Source organism: Akebia trifoliata, chromosome 11 (assembly GCF_017979445.1).
Source record: "Akebia trifoliata isolate Shusen 1 chromosome 11, ASM1797944v1, whole genome shotgun sequence".
Lineage (NCBI taxonomy): Eukaryota > Viridiplantae > Streptophyta > Magnoliopsida > Ranunculales > Lardizabalaceae > Akebia > Akebia trifoliata.
The window spans coordinates 4,087,564-4,108,959 of record NC_141385.1 but is presented as its reverse complement, the minus strand read 5'-3'; the positions used below and the strand labels follow the sequence as shown (position 1 = coordinate 4,108,959).

General features: G+C 36.1%; 1 protein-coding gene across 1 annotated transcript; it reads left to right on the top strand.

The window, feature by feature from the left end:
- Positions 1–4,977: 4,977 nt before the first annotated feature.
- Positions 4,978–20,337, top strand: LOC147390440 (pectinesterase inhibitor-like). Its single transcript, XM_086457875.1, has 2 exons — positions 4,978–5,184; positions 19,849–20,337. Exons 1-2 carry the CDS (start codon positions 4,978–4,980, stop codon positions 20,335–20,337), a joined length of 696 nt encoding a protein of 231 aa, XP_086314001.1.
- Positions 20,338–21,396: the final 1,059 nt, after the last annotated feature.

Below are 21,396 nucleotides of genomic sequence, written 5' to 3'. Positions count from 1 at the left end.
CTAATTTTAATCACAATTAACCTCAAATTAATTAAAGGTCACATGTCACTTTTTCATTCATTTGGTTCAAGCTTTGTTTGGTCCTTTGAATAAGGTAACATTTTCTATATATATATATATAAAGTTTGACTTCCTCAAAACTCCCCCCAAACACTTCCATGATTTTGGTTTCTTATGGAATCTTCTTTGTTTCTTAAAAAAAAAAACCCTCGGTTAAAAAGAACCACCAAAAAGCTTCCAATGAAAATTGCATGGTGAGCCCTCTATTAAAATCCTTGATTTTCTCTCCAAATTAATTGTGATTCCAAATTTAATTACATTGCTAAATATTCTTCAACATTCCAAGATCTTCTTGCTCCATGGCAACGTCACACTAACCCAACAAAACTCTAATTATTCTAATCAAAATAAGGTGGTGCTCCATAGGAAGTCTAAATAAAGAATATTACACATAAAATATAATTTTATTTGAATAAAATATTCTCTTTATAGGATTCCAACTTCCAACAATTTTGACTAGGTGGAGTTGATTTTCTCCTATAATTTCTCAAAATTTAAATTTTATCACCAAGTTTAGCACTCCACGATTTTGCTTAGGAGAATTGCATTGATTTCCTTATGTTATGCCAAAAATAACTCCCACAATATCAATAATTAGCACTCACGATTTTGGTTGGTTGGGATTTTCCAGAATTTACATTTTAGAATAATTTGATGGCTAGAAAACATTGAACAGAGATTTGTTGTCTCAAATTTTATGTGCTTAGCTGATGAAGTAATAGCATTACCACACTTGTCTTTAAAAAGCTACTAAAAGTAACTCCTGACCGCTTAGAAATTCTCTCCACCAACCAATCATACTTGTTTTTTTAATACATGTGGCATAATGCCCATTGGTTTAACAGCTTAGCACATAAATTTCTTAACAGCAACTTTGTACTCTTCCAATACGGAAGCGTATCCTCTATAGCACGAGGTTCCTGTAACACAGTTTTGACGATCGAAAGAGTGTCACATAAGCGATGCAACTAAATCACAAACTTAAAATATTAGGAGTTTAGTAATCATTCATTTGTAAAGATATGGATCTGGAGAAAAAAAACATTTTTGTTGAATTTTTTTTTTTTTTTTAAATCAGTTCTAAATCATGATTACAACTCACAAGAGGGTTGAGATGTTAAATTTTTTTATGTTCTAATATGACTCTCTTATCTATTAGAAAAGCAAAAGTGATTGGTTAGTAGTGAGAAAATTTATAAGCAGTTTAAATGCTTGGATTTTACTTGTTTTTCCAATACGCATGGCATGCCATTGGTTCATAAACATAACACATACATTTTGAAAGAATAATGATTTGTTGACATACGCCCCGTCACAGAACTGTAGGTCATTTGACTTGGGATGTGCAAAACCATAAATCTTTTTCTTGTGTATCCCTAGTTAAATGATCTACAGTTCTATAATGGGGGCATATGTTAGAGGGAGGCATCGGATTATCACGACTCAATTTGAAACAACAAATCTCTGTTAAAAAAATAGTAAGTTATTTACTACTCTTGCCATCAAACAAAAATAGATCCTACGCAATGACTAGTAAGGAAGAAAGCAACAACTTCTGTAGAAGAGTTTGTGTAGTTTGTATGCTTTGGAGTTGTTAGTGATCAGCAAAAAAAATACTCAAACCACAAGAATAACATACGCACACACAAGTTTTTATTTTATTTTTGCTAAGCAAGCAAATGAATTTGTATTAACTCAAAATAAAATTACAAAGGGAAGGTCCCTCTTAATTTACAATTATCATTTGAGGCAAGGCTAACCTATCTTCCGACAAACATTTTCTTACTAGCTACCAGAGGAAGGTTATTAACCAAACTTATACACTTGGAAGATTGACTTCTCATGGCGAAGTTAGGTAAGGCATCTGCCACCGATTTGCTTTCTCTCCAAGATTGTTGGACCTTCCCATAGACTGGGGCCAAGGAAGATCTGATGTTCTGAATTCAAGGCTCCAATCTCCAAGGATTTTAGCACCCTTAAGACCATATACGATAAATAAAGAATCCAACTCGATCAGAAGAGGGGTTGGGATTTATTCTTTCCATGAATCTTGAGGACAGCTTTAATTTATTACCTTTTCTCTTCTTCTTCTTTTCAAAAACAACCCTCGAAATTTATTGTCTTTTATCTTATAACCCCCTTTTTCAGGAATATCCCTCAAACTTCATACATTATCTTCCCCCTTCTCCCTCATTTTTAATAATACCCCTCTAACTTGATGGGATTGCTAACATCCAAAACCTTATAGGGATGTTAGCATTCTACACAACTTTAAATTTTCCAACATGCCACCGTTAACAACTATGTTAATAGTATAAAAAAGATTTGCGTATTTTGGCATTATAGATTGGTATTTTCATAAATATCATAAATCTCATTGCCTTCTTGAAAATTCATTTATTGTACAAAGACTAAAATACAATTGAGATTTGTGATGTTTACAAAAAAAAAAAAAAATCACTCCACAAATATCAAAATACCCTTACCTTTTTATTCTAAAATAAGGAGTGCTGATTTTGTAACTCAACCTAATAGGGTAACTAAAAATCTCACTGACGTGGCAGGCAAAAGAATCGTAGATTTTTTCCCTTGGGATACACAACTGCACATGTTTCATGGGGATGTGCCGTTGTGTATCCCGAGGGGAAAATAAACGATTCTTGCAAGACACACGTCAATTGAGTTTTTTAGTTACTTTGTCAAGTTGAGTGAAATCGCCTCGACCCATCTTCACTAAATAGTGGATAAGGGTCCAATTTATAAATGGGGGACTTTTGAGAAATGGGAGTCGCCACCTAGTTTAGGTCTAGGAATCGTAAATAACTCGAAATGGATATGGATCGATCCACGGATCAAAAAGATGGGTAAGGGTCAGATTACGGGTTTTGGAAAGTGTTAGGCACCGAACCCGCCCGATCAAAATGATCTTTCTCTACTACAATCCAAAATCATCCTATGGTCAACATACAAAGACTACTGTCAAAGTCACAGTCCAATCATCATCATCAATTTATGCTGGGTTTGCCAAACAAATCGTATGGCTAAAATCATCCCAATTATCACATGGTCATTCTTTGAATTCCATAAAATATGGAAGCATTTGAAAAAGCTATAATTAGTCCCATGATCTTGAATCAATTAAGAAATTTCATATGCAAGTATTTCTCAAATTGTCCCAAATAGGAACTACCAAATCAGAACTCAAAGAATTTTCAAATTGGGAATCCGAAGTTCCCCAAATTATGATTCAAAAATATAAGCTGAATTTAAAAGATACATTCTCCAAAATAATAAATTTCAAAAAATGCAAAATTTTGAATTAGGAACTCCCAAATTTCCATATGAATGTGAACCTTCTAAATATAAAAATGTAGAATCTTCTAAATTGGGAAATTGTTAAAATATAAAATTTCTAAATTAGAAATCTATGAATATATTCTCTTAAAATAGAATACTACGCAATCCCATATTAGAAAGTTCAAAAAATACATTTTCCAAAATAGAAAGTTTCAAAAAATGTAAATTTCTGAATTAGAAACTCCCAACTTTCCATGAATGTGAACCTCCTAAATATAAAGATGCAGAATCTTCTAAATTGAAAAATTGATAAAATATGAATTTCTAAAATGGAAATTTATAAATATGTGTTTTTCCCAAAGTAGAAAATTATGCAACCTCCTATTAGAAGGTTTCCAAATATGAATTTTCCAATGATTTGCAAATAATTTCCTAAAAGAAGAATTACATGAACATGAAGTCCCAAACTAAAAGATTATGGATTTGCCAAAAAAATATCAAATCAGAAATTTATAGATAGTACAAAAGAAAATCCACGTTCATCCAATTTGCGAATATCATCATAAGCACATTAATCACACGGAATAATCTTGAAATAACACAAAGAACTCGAATACCACCATAAGTCCCACAAACCCGATTCGAGCATAATGATTATAATATCTAAAAAAAATCTTTTAATACTATCAATATGCAAAAATAAAAAAAAAATGCATAAAAAAATATTTTCCTAATCCTATCGATATGCAAAAGTAAGAAAATGAATAAACAAGTAAATAAACAGAAAAATAAATAAATAAATGATGCATCTTCCCTATCAAATTGTTCAAAACACGGCAAAACATTACCTAGCATTGCAAGCCAAAAAAAAAAAAAAATCTATTTTGCAACTCTATGATGATTATGACACTGAAACTCAATGTAGGGGCCAATTTAACACACGAAAACAGAGAGAGAGAAACATAGAAAGAAAAATAAAATAATAAATAAATAAACAATTTGTTATAAAAAAATGAGAGAAAGTAAATAACGAAAAATGAAAACAAAAAGAATAAACCAAAATAAACTCACCTATTGATCGGAGAATGAAAAATGGCGGGTCGATTCCTTCAGGTATGATCCGAATACCTGTGAGTACTCGTTGCTATTGGGATGCGAGAGATGAGGACAGAGAGAGGGACATTCCTATATGCACAATAACAGTGTTGCAACAGTAACTTGAAAGTACTGACTGAGCAAAGTATGACTGTGTTGGGACGTGGTTGAAGAGGAAGAATGTGAAGAAGGGGCTGTGTTGCGACAATGAATTGAAGGGGATTGGATGGTGTAAAGGGGCGTGATAGAGAGATGACTGAGGAGGGTTGTTGCAACAATGTAGAAGAAAAAGAGAGTTCAGGAGAAGGTGTAAGTGAAGCTAGAGGCTGAGAGGGACGTTGGGCAGTAAGGGGACTGTTAGGAGATGGAGATAGAGAAGGGAGCGTTGCAGTGGGTTAACAAAAAGATGTGAAATGTTATAGGGGCTGTGCTGAACGTGAGAGAGAGGAGTCTGGGTTGAAAGTTGTTGCAGGTTTATGGAGATGATGGAGCGGGCAACAAGAGGTTGTGTGAGTTGTAGGTTTAATGGGGAAGAGAAAGGAGGCAGTAAGAGGTTGTGAGAGTGAGAGAGGATGTGGAGGAAGTCGGCTGGGCAGAGAGAGAATGACGTTGGGAAGAAGACGAGTTCAACAAGTTGCAGTCATAGAGAAGAATGCAGCAAACTCCAAAACGAAGAAGGGTCCAACTTGTTGGAAGAAAAGACGTCCAGAGAAGTTGTGTTTTTCCGAAGAGGTGAGAGCCCTATTATTGAAGAAGAGAATAAGAGAAGATGAACAAGGAGAGAGCGACCTGTTTTGCAGCCCAAAGAGAAGAAGACGTGGAGAGGGCCATGTTTAGCCGAAGAGGAGAATGGTGTTGAGGGTGTGGTCCCAAGAAAGACGAAGGAGAATCCAACCTTTTTTTTATATAAAAAACTTTCTAATTTTTTTCGCTTCCTTTTTCAACGTGTCTCTCTTTCTTTTTTGCTTTTAATTTCTTTTTATAAAATGATGGTGGGGCGCCCCCGTTACTGATAACGCATTAGTACTCCACCATTAACGAATGGCGATCGGTAAATCTAGTTTTTATTCTAATTGGGTTTCGTCGACGTTTTGATTTAAGTTTTAATTTGATTTTTCATTTTAGTTGATTATGTAATTTTATTTAAGTTTGATTTTTATTTTGAATTTTGAATGAGTTGATTAATTGAAAATTTTATTTTGGTTGATCGATTTTAATTTGAAAATTTCTTAATTGGATTTAATTTATTGATTGCATTTTGATTTCAATTTGATCGGTTATTTGATTTTAATTTTAAATGTTTAATTATTTAATTTTATTTGATTTTAATTTTAATTGTTTAATTGTTGCTTGATTTTAATTTTAATTGTTTAATTATTAATTTCAATCGTTTGAATTTGAATTGTTTAATTTTTAATTTGAGTTTTATTTTTAGTTTTAATTGTTTGAATTTGAATTGTTTAATTTTTAGTTAAATTGGATTTTTAATTGGATTTCAATTTTTATTATATTTTCCTAACGATCGGGATCTCTATGTTAAAGTTGAAAGTTGAGGGGCATTTCGGTCATTTTTATGATTTTTCCTAAATTTCTCTGTTTTCGTCGGTTTGGATCTCGTTAGACTCGAAATCATGTTCTGAGTGCAATGGAGGTATGGATCTCGTTAGACTCGAAATCATGTTCTGAGTGCAATGGAGGTACTTTCGAGGTCTTTTGGAGGTCCGAAATTCATGAAGGGTATTTTTGTCATTTTGTCGATTTTTATAGATTTTTACGAATTCTTGCATGAAGTTTCTTTTCAGTCCCGACGTGATTATTTCTAAGTTTCAAAGTTATGTTTTCTTAACGTAGCGAGGTCTCTACGTTATTGAACTGTGTAGCGAACCTAAATGTACATTGATCGATTGTAAAGCTTGCAATATAAATGCAGAGATTAAGATGTGAATTAAGACTTTGGGCAAGTCGAATTCGTTCCACAGGGACAATGAAGATTCAAAGATTCATTCGGTTAGAAGTCCAAAACAGAATTGGAAAACAGATTTTTCTTAAAAACAAAACAGATTTGTTGCACAAATCAAATGGAAATTAACTTGCAATTTGAAATAAAAACAGAAAGTAGAGATTGAAGATATAAGAAAGGAGGTTTAGAGAAATCAAATCAGCTTTTGCAAACTATCCATAATGTAGATCAATTCCAAGAATATCTCAATCCATGTAGCAAGTCATTGCTCATGGATCGGAAGGTGGAGCGGTTTAATTATTAAAGGTAACCAAGAGACATTCATGAAAATTCAGATTTAATTGAGATTGCCTAGCTTATATTCAGATTCTTCACAAAGCATAGCCGTTCTTGAGCTTATCTAAGTAATGGCTATCAAAGTTTGAATCAAAAATATAAGTAGATCATCTAATCAAAGTAGAATTTCTAGAATAGTAAACATGTAAGCAAAATAAGGAATTAAAACTACATTAGAGGGATAAACTTGCTTCGGCATCATTGATCTCTCTAAAGAGGATCTAGCGATCATCGCAAGGATCATATTGCAACAATACTAAAAAGCAAAGAAAAGATGGGAGAAGAAGATGAAGATGCAACTTGATTCCTTCTTGAATGGATCTCTCAAAAGAGTTACAATAGAGCCAATGGCTTACTCTTGATGTTCTCACTACACTCAAGATCTCACCAAAAGGAAAAATACAGAAAATTAAAAGAAGAAAAATCAAAACTTATGGAACAAGAGAAGAAGAGAAGAGCCCCCAATTTATAACATTTGTATTCGGGTAATCGGGTCAACTTTTCGGATGATTTGCTTCGAACTACCCAATCAGTTACAACCACCGAAGTTTCTAGAAGCTTCTGTAAAAATCTCGAGGATAAATTCCTCGAAATGACCGCGGCGCGGTCATGCCTAGTCGCGGCGCGGTGACGTGGCGCCCAAATCGACCGAGATTTTTCTGGAAACTTCCCTTCGACTCGTGTATTGTAACCGTAATTGTTTCGCGATTTGTTGCTTCCACGTGCGCTACAATTAACACTAATATATCATTAGCTTTATTAATTTGGATAAATAAAATAATTTTGCAATTATTTAAAGGAACTAACATTTATGCAATGGTAATCTTAATGCAATTACGGTCCCAAAATCGAATAATTGGGATCTTATCACACCCCCAAACCTCAATTTTGCTAGTCCCGAGCAAAACTTAAATGTAAACAACTCCTCTTTCGTGAGGTTCCCGACTGCATTTAGCTTATGCAGTAAGCCCTTAAACCCCTAGGTTACCCCTAGTGGACGAGTTTGACTCGTGAGGGTTTGCAGCGAATATACCCACAAAATTCTAACATTTTAAAAGATAACAACTTCAAAATTATTGTATATAATGCCATCACACCAATTTCAGAATCCAGTCAAAGGTCTATTTGAGTAAAAATTCTTTTTATTCCTCATTTTCAGAAATATTGAGTGTGTGCACAAATTTTTCTGATTGTAACATAAATTTTTCGGAACAAGGTTTCCCTTCTTAACTATTAAAATGTATGGTCTGCCTAAATTCTAACTCGAAACTGAGCCTCCTGTCTGGGATTGTGAGAAGTATGGATGTTCACTTTAATACCTCTAAGGGGCTTTATCTGTGATATTCCAGTGTACTCACGTTTTTTACCATTGACGGCTTTCACCCTACTGAACTATTTTGGTCCCATTGGACTCTTTTTACAATTTGCACTTTTTCAGTTCTAACTTCACATCTTTCTGCTTTTTTTTCAACCTTTTTCACGCTTTATCATTTTTCTGATATTTTTTTCCAAAAAGCAGGTAGCCCTTTTCAAGGTACCCAGTCTAATCCTATGGTTGCTGTCTCCCAAAATATCAACTACAGTTCTGTTTTTCTTCTATTCAGCCAACCAAAGGACAAGGAGGTCAAAGTTCATTATTTTTCAAGCTTTCCCTCTCATTCTAGACAGTGAAGAAGACAACTCTTAATCCAAAATAACTTTTTCACTACAATCAGAAGTGGCGTGAATTTTGTTTTTCAAAATATCTTGTTTTGAGGAATAAGAATTTATAAACAAATTGGACATGAGCCTGGTTTTAAAAATTCGTATGATGACAGTACATATAAAAATTTTGATGAAGGTATTTTTGAAAATGTACCGAAAACAATGTACAAAAATTAAAATGTGCTATCCCACACCCCCAAACCTAAATTTAGCATTGTCCTCAATGATTAAAGAGTAGAGGTTTAGAGTACACCTGAAAACGGATGTCATTACGTAGCAAAAGTTGTAGGTACAACCAACAGAAGTGTTCCGCATAGGATGTAGAAGCTAAGAAGCACGCCACATAAAAAGTATGCCAAAATAAGTGGTCCGAAATTTTTTTTTTTTTTGAGATGATTTAAACTTTTTTAGAAGGTGAGTAAATGTGGAAAAAAATTGACAAAATAAGCACACAAATCAAGGGTTGCCTCCCGAAATAGCGCTAAGTTTAATGTCTTCAGCCAGACATGGAACTGGAGCTAATCCTGGTACACAGGATTACTCAAAAATGAATATTTCCGATGAATGAGGGAGAGTCTGAAATGGCTTCAGCCTTTGGCCATTGACTTGGAAAATATTTCCATTGGCTGGGTTGAGTACCTCGATGTTTCCATGAGGGTGAATATTGTGAATCAAAAATGGTCCAGTCCAACGAGACTTTAATTTCCCTGGAAATAAATGAAGGCGAGAGTTATACAAAAGCACTTTCTGGCCTACGTGGAAAGATTTTCTCTGAATGTGCCTATCATGCCAGATTTTCGTTCGATCTTTGTAAAGTTTTGCGCTATCGTAAGCATCATTCCTTAATTCTTCCAACTCAGTGAGTTGGAGTTTTCTAAGCTCACCGGCCTTCGCTAGATCAAAATTTAAATGTTTGATCGCCCAATAAGCTCGATGCTCAAGTTCGACTGGCAAATGACAGGCTCTACCAAAGATTAACCGATAAGGGGACATTCCTATCGGAGTTTTGAATGCTGTTCTGTAGGCCCACAAGGCATCAGATAATCGTAAGGACCAATCTTTACGAGTCGGATTGACGGTTTTTTCAAGAATGATTTTGATCTCACGATTAGAAATTTCGACCTGCCCACTGGTTTGTGGGTGATACGGAGTAGCTACCTTATGAGTGATTGAATATTTGCGCATCAAACTTTCGAAAACTCGGTTACAGAAATGTTTCCCTCCATCACTAATGATAGCACGAGGGGTACCAAATCGGGCAAACACTGTGTTTTTGAGAAATTGAACAACAACCTTATGATCATTCGTTCGACAAGCTGTGGCTTCAACCCATTTCGACACGTAGTCGACTGCGACTAAAATGTATTGGAATCCATGTGAAATGGGGAAGGGACCCATGAAGTCAATGCCCCAAACATTGAAGATTTCGATGATCAAAATTGGTTGTTGGGGCATCTCATTTCTTTGACTGATTTTACCTAGACGTTGACATCTATCACAAGATTTAGCAAAGAGATGAGCGTCACGAAAGATTGTGGGCCAATAAAAACCACACTGAAGAATTTTAGCTGCTGTTTTCTTTCCTCCAAAATGCCCACCACAAGCATGATTGTGGCAGAACTCGAGAATACCACTTTGTTCTCTCTCATCAACACACCGACGAATTATCTGGTCTGGGCAGTATTTAAATAAATATGGATCATCCCAGAAAAACCATTTGGCTTGGGCGAGGAAACGCAGACGATTTTGTTTACTCCAAGAGGTGGGAGTTTGACCTGTCACCAAGTAGTTGACAATGTCAGCGTACCAAGGTGTGTCAGAAATAGAAACTGCCATGATTTGCTCGTCAGGAAAATTTTCAGAAATCGGAAGAGAGTTAGAGAGAGTTTCAACTACTAGCCTAGATAGGTGGTCTGCAACCACATTCTCGCATCCCTTTTTGTCTCGAATTTCGAGATCAAACTCTTGAAGAAGAAGGATCCATCGTATCAACCTCGCTTTTGCATCCTTCTTGGCAAGAAGGTATTTCAGCGCTGCGTGGTCAGTGAAAATGACTACTTTGGACCCTATAAGATAGGAACGGAATTTATCTAAGGCAAAAAACTACTGCTAGTAGTTCCTTTTCCGTGGTGGAATAATTGAGCTGGGCATCATTAAGCGTCTTGCTGGCATACTGGATGACATGGGGGAGTTTGTCAACTCGTTGCCCCAATACAGCACCTATAGCGTAATCGGATGCATCACATCACCTCAAATGGGAGATCCCAATTGGGTGGTTGGATAATAGGTGCTGAGGTCAACTCAGTTTTTAGTTTCTCAAAGGCGGATAAACAAGCAGTAGAAAACTCGAAAGAAATGTCTTTGGCTAACAAATCACACAGGGGTTTTGAAATTTTTCCGAAGTCTTTAATGAACCTTCTATAAAACCCTGCATGCCCTAGGAACGAACGAACTTCTTTCACAGTTCTAGGTGGAGGGAGATTTGCGATGAGATCGACTTTGGCTTTATCTACCTCAATTCCTTTGTGGGAAATAATGTGCCCTAGAACTATCCCAGAAGTGACCATGAAATGACACTTCTCCCAATTTAGCACAAGGTGCTTCTCTCGACATCTTTTCAAAACTAGCTTTAAATGATTCAAACAGTCATCAAAACTCGACCCAAATACAGAAAAATCGTCCATGAAGACTTCAAGAAAGTCTTCGACCATATCAGAAAATATACTCAACATGCACCTTTGAAAGGTGGCAGGAGCATTACATAGCCCAAAGGGCATACGTCGATAAGCGAAGGTCCCAAATGGACAAGTAAACGTTGTCTTTTCTTGATCTTCAGGAGCAATTGGGATTTGGTTGTATCCCGAATATCCATCAAGAAAATAATAATAGGCATGACCGGCTAAACGTTCTAGCATCTGATCGATGAATGGAAGAGGGAAGTGATCCTTACGTGTCATCGTATTCAATTTTCGGTAGTCTATACAAACTCTCCATCCGGTTTGAACTCGAGTAGGTATAAGTTCGTTATCCTGATTTGTCACAACTGTGACACCTGACTTTTTAGGGACAACCTGAACTGGACTAACCCATTTACTATCCGAGATGGGGTATATAATACCCGCATCTAAAAGTTTGATGACTTCTTTTCGGACGACCTCTTGTAACACCGGATTGAGTCGCCTCTGTGGTTCTCTCGATGGTTTGAAATTTTCCTCAAGATGAATTTGATGCATGACCACAGAAGGACTGATGCCTTTGATATCAGCTATGGTCCACCCAATAGCTTCTCGATTTTCGCGCAGAACGTCAAGTAACCGATTTTCTTGTGATTTTTCTAGAGGGGGAGATAATGACAGGAAAAGTTTCAGCATTACCCAAAAATGCGTATTTCAGCGTATCAGGCAATTGCTTTAACTCGAGCTTTGGAATTTCTTCCACTATTGGAGATGACGAGAGAAAGGACAGACTCTGAATTTTTGGCTGCCAATCCATCATAGGGACAGATTCAAGAAGAGAGTTCACCTCCCTAATGGATTTCTCAGTATCGAACTCAAGGTCGAATTGGCCAAAATACTCTTCTAGAGGATTCTTGTTCTCTGCTTCCTCAAAAGTGCTACTGACTAGGGTGTCGATCATGTTGATTTCTTCCAAATCATCCATGTCAGTAGATTGAAACTTATTTTGGAAGACATTCATTTTGACCTTCATGTCCCCAAATGATAGGGTCATGATACCATTGCGACACTTGATGACTGCATCGGAAGTGGCTAAGAAAGGTCTTCCTAAGATAACTGGCACATGAGAATTTGGGTTAATGACAGGTTCAGTGTCAAGAACTACGAAGTCGGCAGGAAAGTAGAAATCCTTCACCTTGATAATCACATCCTCCACTATTCCCTTGGGAATCTTCACCGATCTATCTGCTAGACTCAGAGTGATATCCGTAGGTTTAAGTTCACCTAAACCTAATTGCTGGTAGACTGAGAAAGGAAGAAGAAGATTCACACTAGCCCCAAGATCTAATAGACATTTCTCAATCATCGTTTCTCCAATGTGCACAGAAATTGTAGGACAGCCTGGGTCCTTGAATTTAGGAACAATTGTCTGCTAAATCAGACAGGAAGACTGGGCTGTCATCACAGCCTCTCTTGGCACAGGAGTTTTTCGCTTCACTGTGGTGAGATCCTTGAGAAATTTGGCATACGAGGGAATTTGACGAATTGCGTCAAGGAAGGGAATATTTATTTGAACATTTTTGAATACTTCTAAGATTCCTTCCAATTGTTTTCCCTTTTTGTTGTCTAGAAGTCTATGAGGGAATGGAGCTTTGGGAATGATCACTCGACTCTCGAGAGGAGGAGGTGTTTCCTTAGATTGGTCTTCTTTTTCTGTGGAAGGTGCACTAGAGGTTGTTTCTTTGGATAGAACCTCCTCAGGCATTTCTACTTTATTGTCCACCAATTTGCCAGATCGTAAGGTGTGGACGGCTTGGACAGAATTAGAGGGACCTGCCTAACTATTGATTTCATACTGTCCTCTTGGAACAGTTCCTGCTGGATTAGGTACAGTTTGACTAGGAAACTGGCCTTTGTTTTTCTCTCCTATGGATGAAGCTAACTGACCCATCTGAACCTCTAAATTTTTTATTGCTTGTGCAGTGACCTGGTTGGTCTGAGACTGGTTCTGGGTAGTTTGGATTTGTTGATGTATGAGTTGCTGTTGTTGCTTTAAGATCTCAGCCATCATTGATTCCAATGCTGAGTTTGGTTGAGCAACAGGAGGAGAGTAATTGGTCATAGGGTCGACAACGATCGCCCGTTGATCAGAATTTTGAGGTGAAGAATAGGATGGCTGCGGAACCAAAGATAGGTTCGCATTGGCATGAGTTTGACGATTGAAATTTTTCTGAAACCCTGGAGGACCTCCTGATTGGATAGGTTCACTTTGTCGATAGGAGAAATTGGGGTGAAACCTATTATCGGGATGGTACGTCTGACTATAGGAGTTAGGAGTGGGTTTCCTATACGTGCTGTAATTTCCAACAGCATTGGCTTGCTCTGACTGCGAGAGAGTCAAGGTGGGACAATTCTCTGTAGAATGATTGAAATTCTCACACAGCTGACATGATGAAAATGTCTCTGTGGCAACTTGTAGAATTGGAGTGGCTTCTTGAAAGTTGGTTTTGACACTGAAAGCGTCAAACTTCTTATTGAGACTTTGTAAGCTACTCACAAGGCTATTCATGACACTCTTAAGTTCAGGATCAGACTTAACCTCATACATGCCCGGCTTCTTGACTCCTAAATCTCCTCTATCAAAATCTCCTATGTTTGTGCTCCAATTTCGAGCATTCTCAGCCAATTCGACTAAGAATTCATAAGCTTGATTAGGAGTTTGATTCATGAATTTACCCTGATGCATAGACTCGAGAAGAATACGCTGGGCTGTTGGGAGACCTCGGTAAAAGAAATTAACTAATTGGGCTTTGTCTATCCCATGATGTGGACATTTGACAAGAAGGTCATTGAACCTTTCCCAAGTCTGGGAGAATTCTTCATCCGGTCTTCCCTTGAAGTTCCGAATGGCATTTTTGAATTGTTCCGTCTTCGCCATAGGGAAGAATTTGGCCATGAATTTTCTCGACAACTCATCCCATGTAGTGATAGAGTTGGAGGACAAGGAATTTAACCAAGCCGCAGCATGGTCTTCGAGGGAAAGAGGGAATAACCTAAGCTTGACATTCTCATCATCGAGGTGACCATTTTTGAATGTCTGGCATAAGGTCAAGAATTTATTGAGGTGATTGTACGGTTGTTCGCTTTCGAAACCGTGGAATTTGGGCAGCATATTGATGGTGGCTGCCCGAATTTCAAATTGTGCCACGTTAGCAGCAGGTAGAATTATACATGATGGAGGGTTGGCAGTAATAGGTGCGAACAACTCATTGAGCGTTCGTTGATCCTCATGGATGTGATGAGGTGGAAGTGGATGTGGATCCATTTCTGGGACTGGTGGAGTGAAAACGGTGTTGCTTTCTCTTCTAACCTTAGGTAGAGGGTGAGACCTTGTGATCTCCGGATCAAATACAATTGGATTTTTCTGCGATCTCCTACCTAACATACACTACCAAATTGCACACAATAGGAGGGAGAAATTCACACGTGAGAACTGGGTGCCTATTACTAGACAGCTCCTAACTGGTTCAAAGGATTAATCAAAGCCTCCAACCCAAATCTCTGAAATCGGAACAGCCAGTTTAATCTCCAGAGGAGAGGTGGCGCACAATGCTGAGCAAGGGCACTCTTAGATCACCTCTCGTCTTGAATAGACGTAGTCTATCCCCTGAATTCACGTAGAACTACAGGGCAAGATTGCGCTAGGCACTGTTCACGATCAAGAAGTGCAATTGGTGCAACTTTTGATTAGCTTTGCTTAATGAGCTCGATGGAACCTAGAGTCCAGTCTAATCAAATTTTAATTAATTATTTGCTGTGAATTTGATTTTCCTAGAAGGGCAAGATATCGGTAATGAACTCCGATTCTTATCTTATGGTGCCATCCTCGTAAGGGTGCCCTTGTTACTATGTGCAATCCAATGTGTATAGATTAGTCACTCAAAAGCAATACAGAAACTCACTAGCGAGTGATGCGTGAGTGTTCGAAATTTACCTCCCGTTCTAGACGGGGGATGATCGAGTTGAGTCGACTCGGGCCACCAACACCAAACTTGGTGTACGAACCCGAGGGGCTGAGATAGTTTCGTCCCACTATCGTCCGTCCCTAAATCTATTACAATCCGAGCCCTCTCGGATGAAATTAAAAATTAATACAAGTTCAAGTTCCTAATACAAGTTGTTTTCTAAGAAAAATAAAAATGCAGAGAAAATTTGAATTTGCTGATCTTCTTGGTGATGGAACCAATGTAGTGGATAAAAATTCCACGTGTCGCCTTCCGTCAATTTCCGTCGACTTCCGTCAAGTCCTTCACCTGAACAGAACAAAATTATTCAAATCAGAATACTAAGAAAAAAAAACCAATATGACCATTACAATGTCCATGATGTCAGAAACTTGTCCAACAAAAATCAGAAGAAAATGTTGCCACGTTACCGCGGCGCACCAAGGAGCAACCGCGGCGCGGTAAAATTTTGATGAAAATCGATTTTTCAAATTGGAAATAGTTTCTGATATCCTGAGGATTGTAATGAAATTTTTTTCAATTTTTTTTCTGTTCATTTGGCTTCTGTTTCAAGCAAAACACATTCGATTCTGTTTCGGAAACTGTTTCGGATACTTTCCGAATTGAAGAATGAATCAACTCGCTGTCCCCCGCAGCGGCGCCATTTTGATCGATTGTAAAGCTTGCAATATAAATGCAGAGATTAAGATGTGATTAAGACTTTGGGCAAGTCGAATTCGTTCCACAGGGACATGAAGATTCAAAGATTCATTCGGTTAGAAGTCCAAAAGAATTGGAAAACAGATTTTTCTTAAAAACAAAACAGATTTGTTGCACAAATCAAATGGAAATTAACTTGCAATTTGAAATAAAAACAGAAGTAGAGATTGAAGATATAAGAAAGGAGGTTTAGAGAAATCAAATCAGTTTTGCAAACTATCCATAATGTAGATCAATTCCAAGAATATCTCAATCCATGTAGCAAGTCATTGCTCATGGATCGGAAGGTGGAGCGGTTTAATATTAAAGGTAACCAAGAGACATTCATGAAAATTCAGATTTAATTGAGATTGCCTAGCTTATATTCAGATTCTTCACAAAGCATAGCCGTTCTTGAGCTTATCTAAGTAATGGCTATCAAAGTTTGAATCAAAAATATAAGTAGATCATCTAATCAAAGTAGAATTTCTAGAATAGTAAACATGTAAAAAATAAGGAATTAAAACTACATTAGAGGGATAAACTTGCTTCGGCATCATTGATCTCTCTAAAGAGGATCTAGTCGATCATCGCAAGGATCATATTGCAACAATACTAAAAAGCAAAGAGAAGATGGGAGAAGAAGATGAAGATGCAACTTGATTCCTTCTTGAATGGATCTCTCAAAAGAGTTACAATAGAGCCAATGGCTTACTCTTGATGTTCTCACTACACTCAAGATCTCACCAAAAGGAAAAATTACAGAAAATTAAAAGAAGAAAAAATCAAAACTTATGGAACAAGAGAAGAAGAGAAGAGCCCCCAATTTATAACATTTGTATTCGGGTAATCGGGTCAACTTTTCGGATGATTTGCTTCGAACTACCCAATCAGTTACAACCACCGAAGCTTCTAGAAGCTTCTGTAAAAATCTCGAGGATAAATTCCTCGAAATGACCGCGGCGCGGTCATGCCTAGCCGCGGCGCGTGACGTGGCGCCCAAATCGACCGAGATTTTTCTGGAAACTTCCCTTCGACTCGTGTATTGTAACCGTAATTGTTTCGCGATTTGTTGGCTTCCACGTACGCTACAATTAACACTAATATATCATTAGCTTTATTAATTTGGATAAATAAAATAATTTTGCAATTATTTAAAGGAACTAACATTTATGCAATGGTAATCTTAATGCAATTACGGTCCCAAAATCGAATAATTGGGATCTTATCATACATGCTTGCTAAATCGGGTGTAAGGTGTAGCGATCCTAATTGTGCATAAATTTCTATGTCGAGTCGTAACGAGTAGAGGAGATGAAAAGATTGAAAATGGAGGGAATCAAGGATAGTACTCACAAGCTTTCGAGTTCTTTACGATCATCATTAGGAATTCATAGTAACCGGATGACGAATTGTCGAATTAGACAGATGCAAAAATGGGGTGTCTACATTGAGTTACAAAATCATTACACTAAAATAAAATAAGAGTCGTGATAATATGATACTCCCATAAGAGGACCATAGATCATTTGCCTCACAATACACAAGAAAAAGATTAATGATTATGCATATCTCGAGGCAAGTGATCTATGATTTTGTGAGGAGGCCGTGAGTCAGAGGGGGGGCGTCAGAAAATCATTACACATAAATAACAATGACATTTATATATGGCTCCGTTGGATAATCAACGTTAGAGAGCCAAAAATTTTCCTATATAAGTTAAAAGTTTCGGATGGAGCTGATTTTTTGTGAGGAAATCATCCTTACAAAACATCAGCCCAATCCGAAACTTTTAACCTATGTAAGTCAAATTTTGACTCCCAACTTTGGCCTCTTAATGTTGGCTGTCGAACCCAAATAAAAAAATATTAGCAAACCACAATAATTGATTCACAAATACCTTGGTATATGATTTGCGATATTGGGTAGAAAAAAATATTGAAAAACACTTTCTTTACAAATTTAGTAAGGAAACTTTCTTGACGATACCATGTTGTGACATCAAAAAACATTATTAGATGCTGTAGGGATATGGAGCAAATATTTTAACAACTTAATAAATAAATAAAAACTACTTTTCAATGTTGAATTTTAATTTGAGTCGTGATAATCTAACTCCCTCACGTGGCATACTCAAAATGCTCTCCTGATGTGGCATTTGCTAGAATCATAGATTTTTTTGCATTGGGATACACATTTGCACATCTCTATAAATATGTGCAAGTGTGTTTCCTGAGGCAAAAAGATCTACGGTTCTAGCACATGCCACGTTAGATAGTATTTTGAGTATGCCATGTGGGAAAGTCAGAAAATCATTACTTTTTTAATTTTAAATTTGGGAATTCGGTGGTAGGTGACTTTTTGTTTTCAAAACCTTGGAATCAAGTCCAAATTTTTTTTTTTAAATGAGTTTTTCCATGTAATCTAGAGGTTTGTGGTGATGGATTGCCAATGTGACAATCCATGTGGACCCAATGACACTTAGTAAATTAAGATTAAGAGTTGAAATCTTAATAAATTAGGGGTAACATGTGCCCTAAAGGCACACATTAAGGTGCATTAAATTCACCTTTGAAATTTATGGGGTGTTTGGTTCGGATTGTAAATCTCGATTCTTGATTTTGATTATGAATTGTCAAAATCAGATTATACAAACTGATTTCTAGAATTCAAAATCCCGTTTGGCTAACACTACTTTTGAAAATTGATCTACTGAAAAATAATTACCTAATTACACTTCTTGAGATTGAAAATGTGAGTAAAAATATATGTTCTAGAGATTGAAGATAATAGATTTTTTCTTTAAAAGAAAAAAATCAAATATTTTGAAAAGAGTCGAAAAATATGATGTTTAAATCATTTTCTTTTATTTTTCAAGTGAATTGTATGTTAAGGAACATGTTAAGATTAAGATTACCTATAAAATTATAATGATTTTGTATTTTTATTTTAAAAATTATTATTATTATTATTATTATTTTATTATTGTTGATGTTATTAATATTATAATTATTTATATAATTATATATTAATATTAGTTATTATTATTATGATTGTTGCTTTTGTTACTAGTACTACTACTTTCCTTAATTATAATTGTATTTATAACCATATTGCTATTATTGTTAGTTATTAGTTATTATTTATTATATTATTATATTATTTATATCATTATCTTTAAAATAATAATAATAATTTTATTATTATCATTATTATTTTGATAATATTTGTTATTATTATTGTAAGATGTATTTTAAGATTGTTATAAGTGGATATTCTATGAAAATAATGAGAAACAACTTGCCAGTTATTTTCGATTATCCATGTTTTTAACTCCTAATCATGAAAAAATCAGGTTGATTATCCGAACCAAACAATACATTGGATTCTAGAATCCGATTATGAGTGAGAATCATATTCTAGAATCCAAAACAAATACCCCCTTAGTGTGCTTTAAAAAAAGGTGTAAAAAATATTTTACTTACCAAAAATACCCTCATATGCTTATTTCAAACGTGTAGTTAATGCAGTTAACTTGTGCACATGTTAACAAAACCCGGGTCCGACTTTGGAGCGGGTAACCTGCTTCAAAATTCGATAGAATCCTCTTCACAACATGACACGTGGTTTTTGATATGTATTTCTCCATGATACGCCATGTGTAATCCAAAGAAGGGGCTTCTACTGAAATTTTGAAGCGGGCTACCCGCTTCAAAGCTTTTTCCCTAAATTAGTCACGTAAGTCTTTTCTCTAATACTTTCCTTCCAAGTTTTTTTTTCCTAAATTTGAGTTAAAAGCCAGCCTAGCACTATTTCCTTATGTACTCCAATTTTAAACACACAAAAGGTAAGTGTTAAAGACCATTAATTTCTCTAAATAATACTTTTGTTATATATACAATAACCTTGATTCTTCATCACTTCTGTATCTACTTAGAAAAAAAAAAAAATGGTTTCCTTCACTTGTTTATTCTCTCTTATTATTCTTCCATACTTTCTTGTCTTCTTCTCTAATCAGCCTTCCTTGTTTGTGAGTTGCGACGATACTTTAATCGATAGGGTGTGCAGTAAAACAGTAGAACCTGTCATTTGCTCCGAATGTCTCAAATCGGATCCTAAGAGCAAAAGTGTAGATGTTCGAGGCCTAGCGAAGATCGCCATCACTTGTGCCGAGACCGATGCTACACTGTTGCATGATGACACTTACGAGTCTTCGAAGAATACTACAGATGGTTCGCTTAAGGAATTGTTGGAAGGTTGTGCTGTGAGATTTTATGATGCTAGAGATGATTTCACTGGGGTCCAAAGTAATGTCGATGCAGGACTTTATGATGGAGCTAAGGGTATTGTTGCTAATGACATTCTTCCTTCCATAAATTATTGTGTCGAGCAATTCGATAAATACAGTCAACTCCCATTACCACCAAACCTTTTAAGTGGAACTGCCATTGTTAGGCAACTCTGTGATGTTGTTACAGGGATCTTGAATTTTCTTATTACTGGTTGAATGTACTTAGTTTTGTGTGTCATGTGTCTGTAACCACCATTGGTACTCTGAAAGGTTTCTTGATTTCTTTCTATCTATAAGGAATAAAGTTCTGTTTTTGGTGGTAATTTAATTTGGAAGGAATACTTCAACGTGAGGACACCTCATTATGAGGAAAAATTAATAGGGGTGTAGAGGGGGGCGATTTTTTGCTCACAGCCCAAAACCCGCTCTTCACATATGGCACAGATGATCTTAGCAATTAGAGAGAGAATTTCTCTCACTTGCCCAAGGTGAAAAAACGAAATTTCTTCATTAGGTCACCTTGTGAAATTCAAAAATGTGATCCAATATCACAGTGTTGTAAGGGACAAAATTCAATGAATTGTAAATAATAAAAAATAATAATTTTTTATTGTTGAATTTTATTTTTAAATTTGAATGCTTGACAACTATTTGTTTTCAACACCTTGGATCAAGCTCGAAAAAACCTTTTTTTTTCTTTTCCTAGCCACAAGTTTTTAATAAAGTGTCGTGTTGGAGTGACCTCAAGATTGGACCTCATGTTGCATATCACACAACGTAAAGGTTGGAACCATAAATGCATTTTCACCCGTATCTCAAGGAAAATGGTTTATGGTTCTCATTCACATTCACGTCAAGGTGTGCGATGTGAGGTTGAATCTTGAGGTCACTTTAGCATTATTCTTTAATAAAATCTAGAAGGCTTTGGTGTTCGATTTTCAATATGATAATCCATGTGGGCTCCATGACTCTTTTCAAAATTTGAAATCTTAAAATTAAAATTTGTCGGGCAGAAGAAATATGAGCAGGGGAGAGAGAGAAGTTTTCACTCTATTACTTATATCATCCGTGCCATATGTCAGTTGATTGTTGGGCTATGAGCAAAAAAATACTAGTGTCAAGGGTGCAGTTCCACATATACCTAGGACCAGAATTTATTTTTCGGTTCTAGTTCTTATCAGTTTTTCCGGTTGGATAAGTATCCATTAGGATAGATAATGTTTTTTGAAAGAAGGAAAAAGAAAGTATCCAAAAAATAGATTACTAATTTTCTTA

Coding starts and splice junctions, on each gene's coding strand:
- LOC147390440 (XM_086457875.1), top strand. CDS start 4,978: ATGGGGAAGAGAAAGGAGGCAGTAAGAGGTTGTGAGAGTGAGAGAGGA. Junction 5,185..19,848: donor AGTTGTGTTTTTCCGAAGAG/GTGAGAGCCCTA, acceptor TTCTCTAATCAG/CCTTCCTTGTTTGTGAGTTG.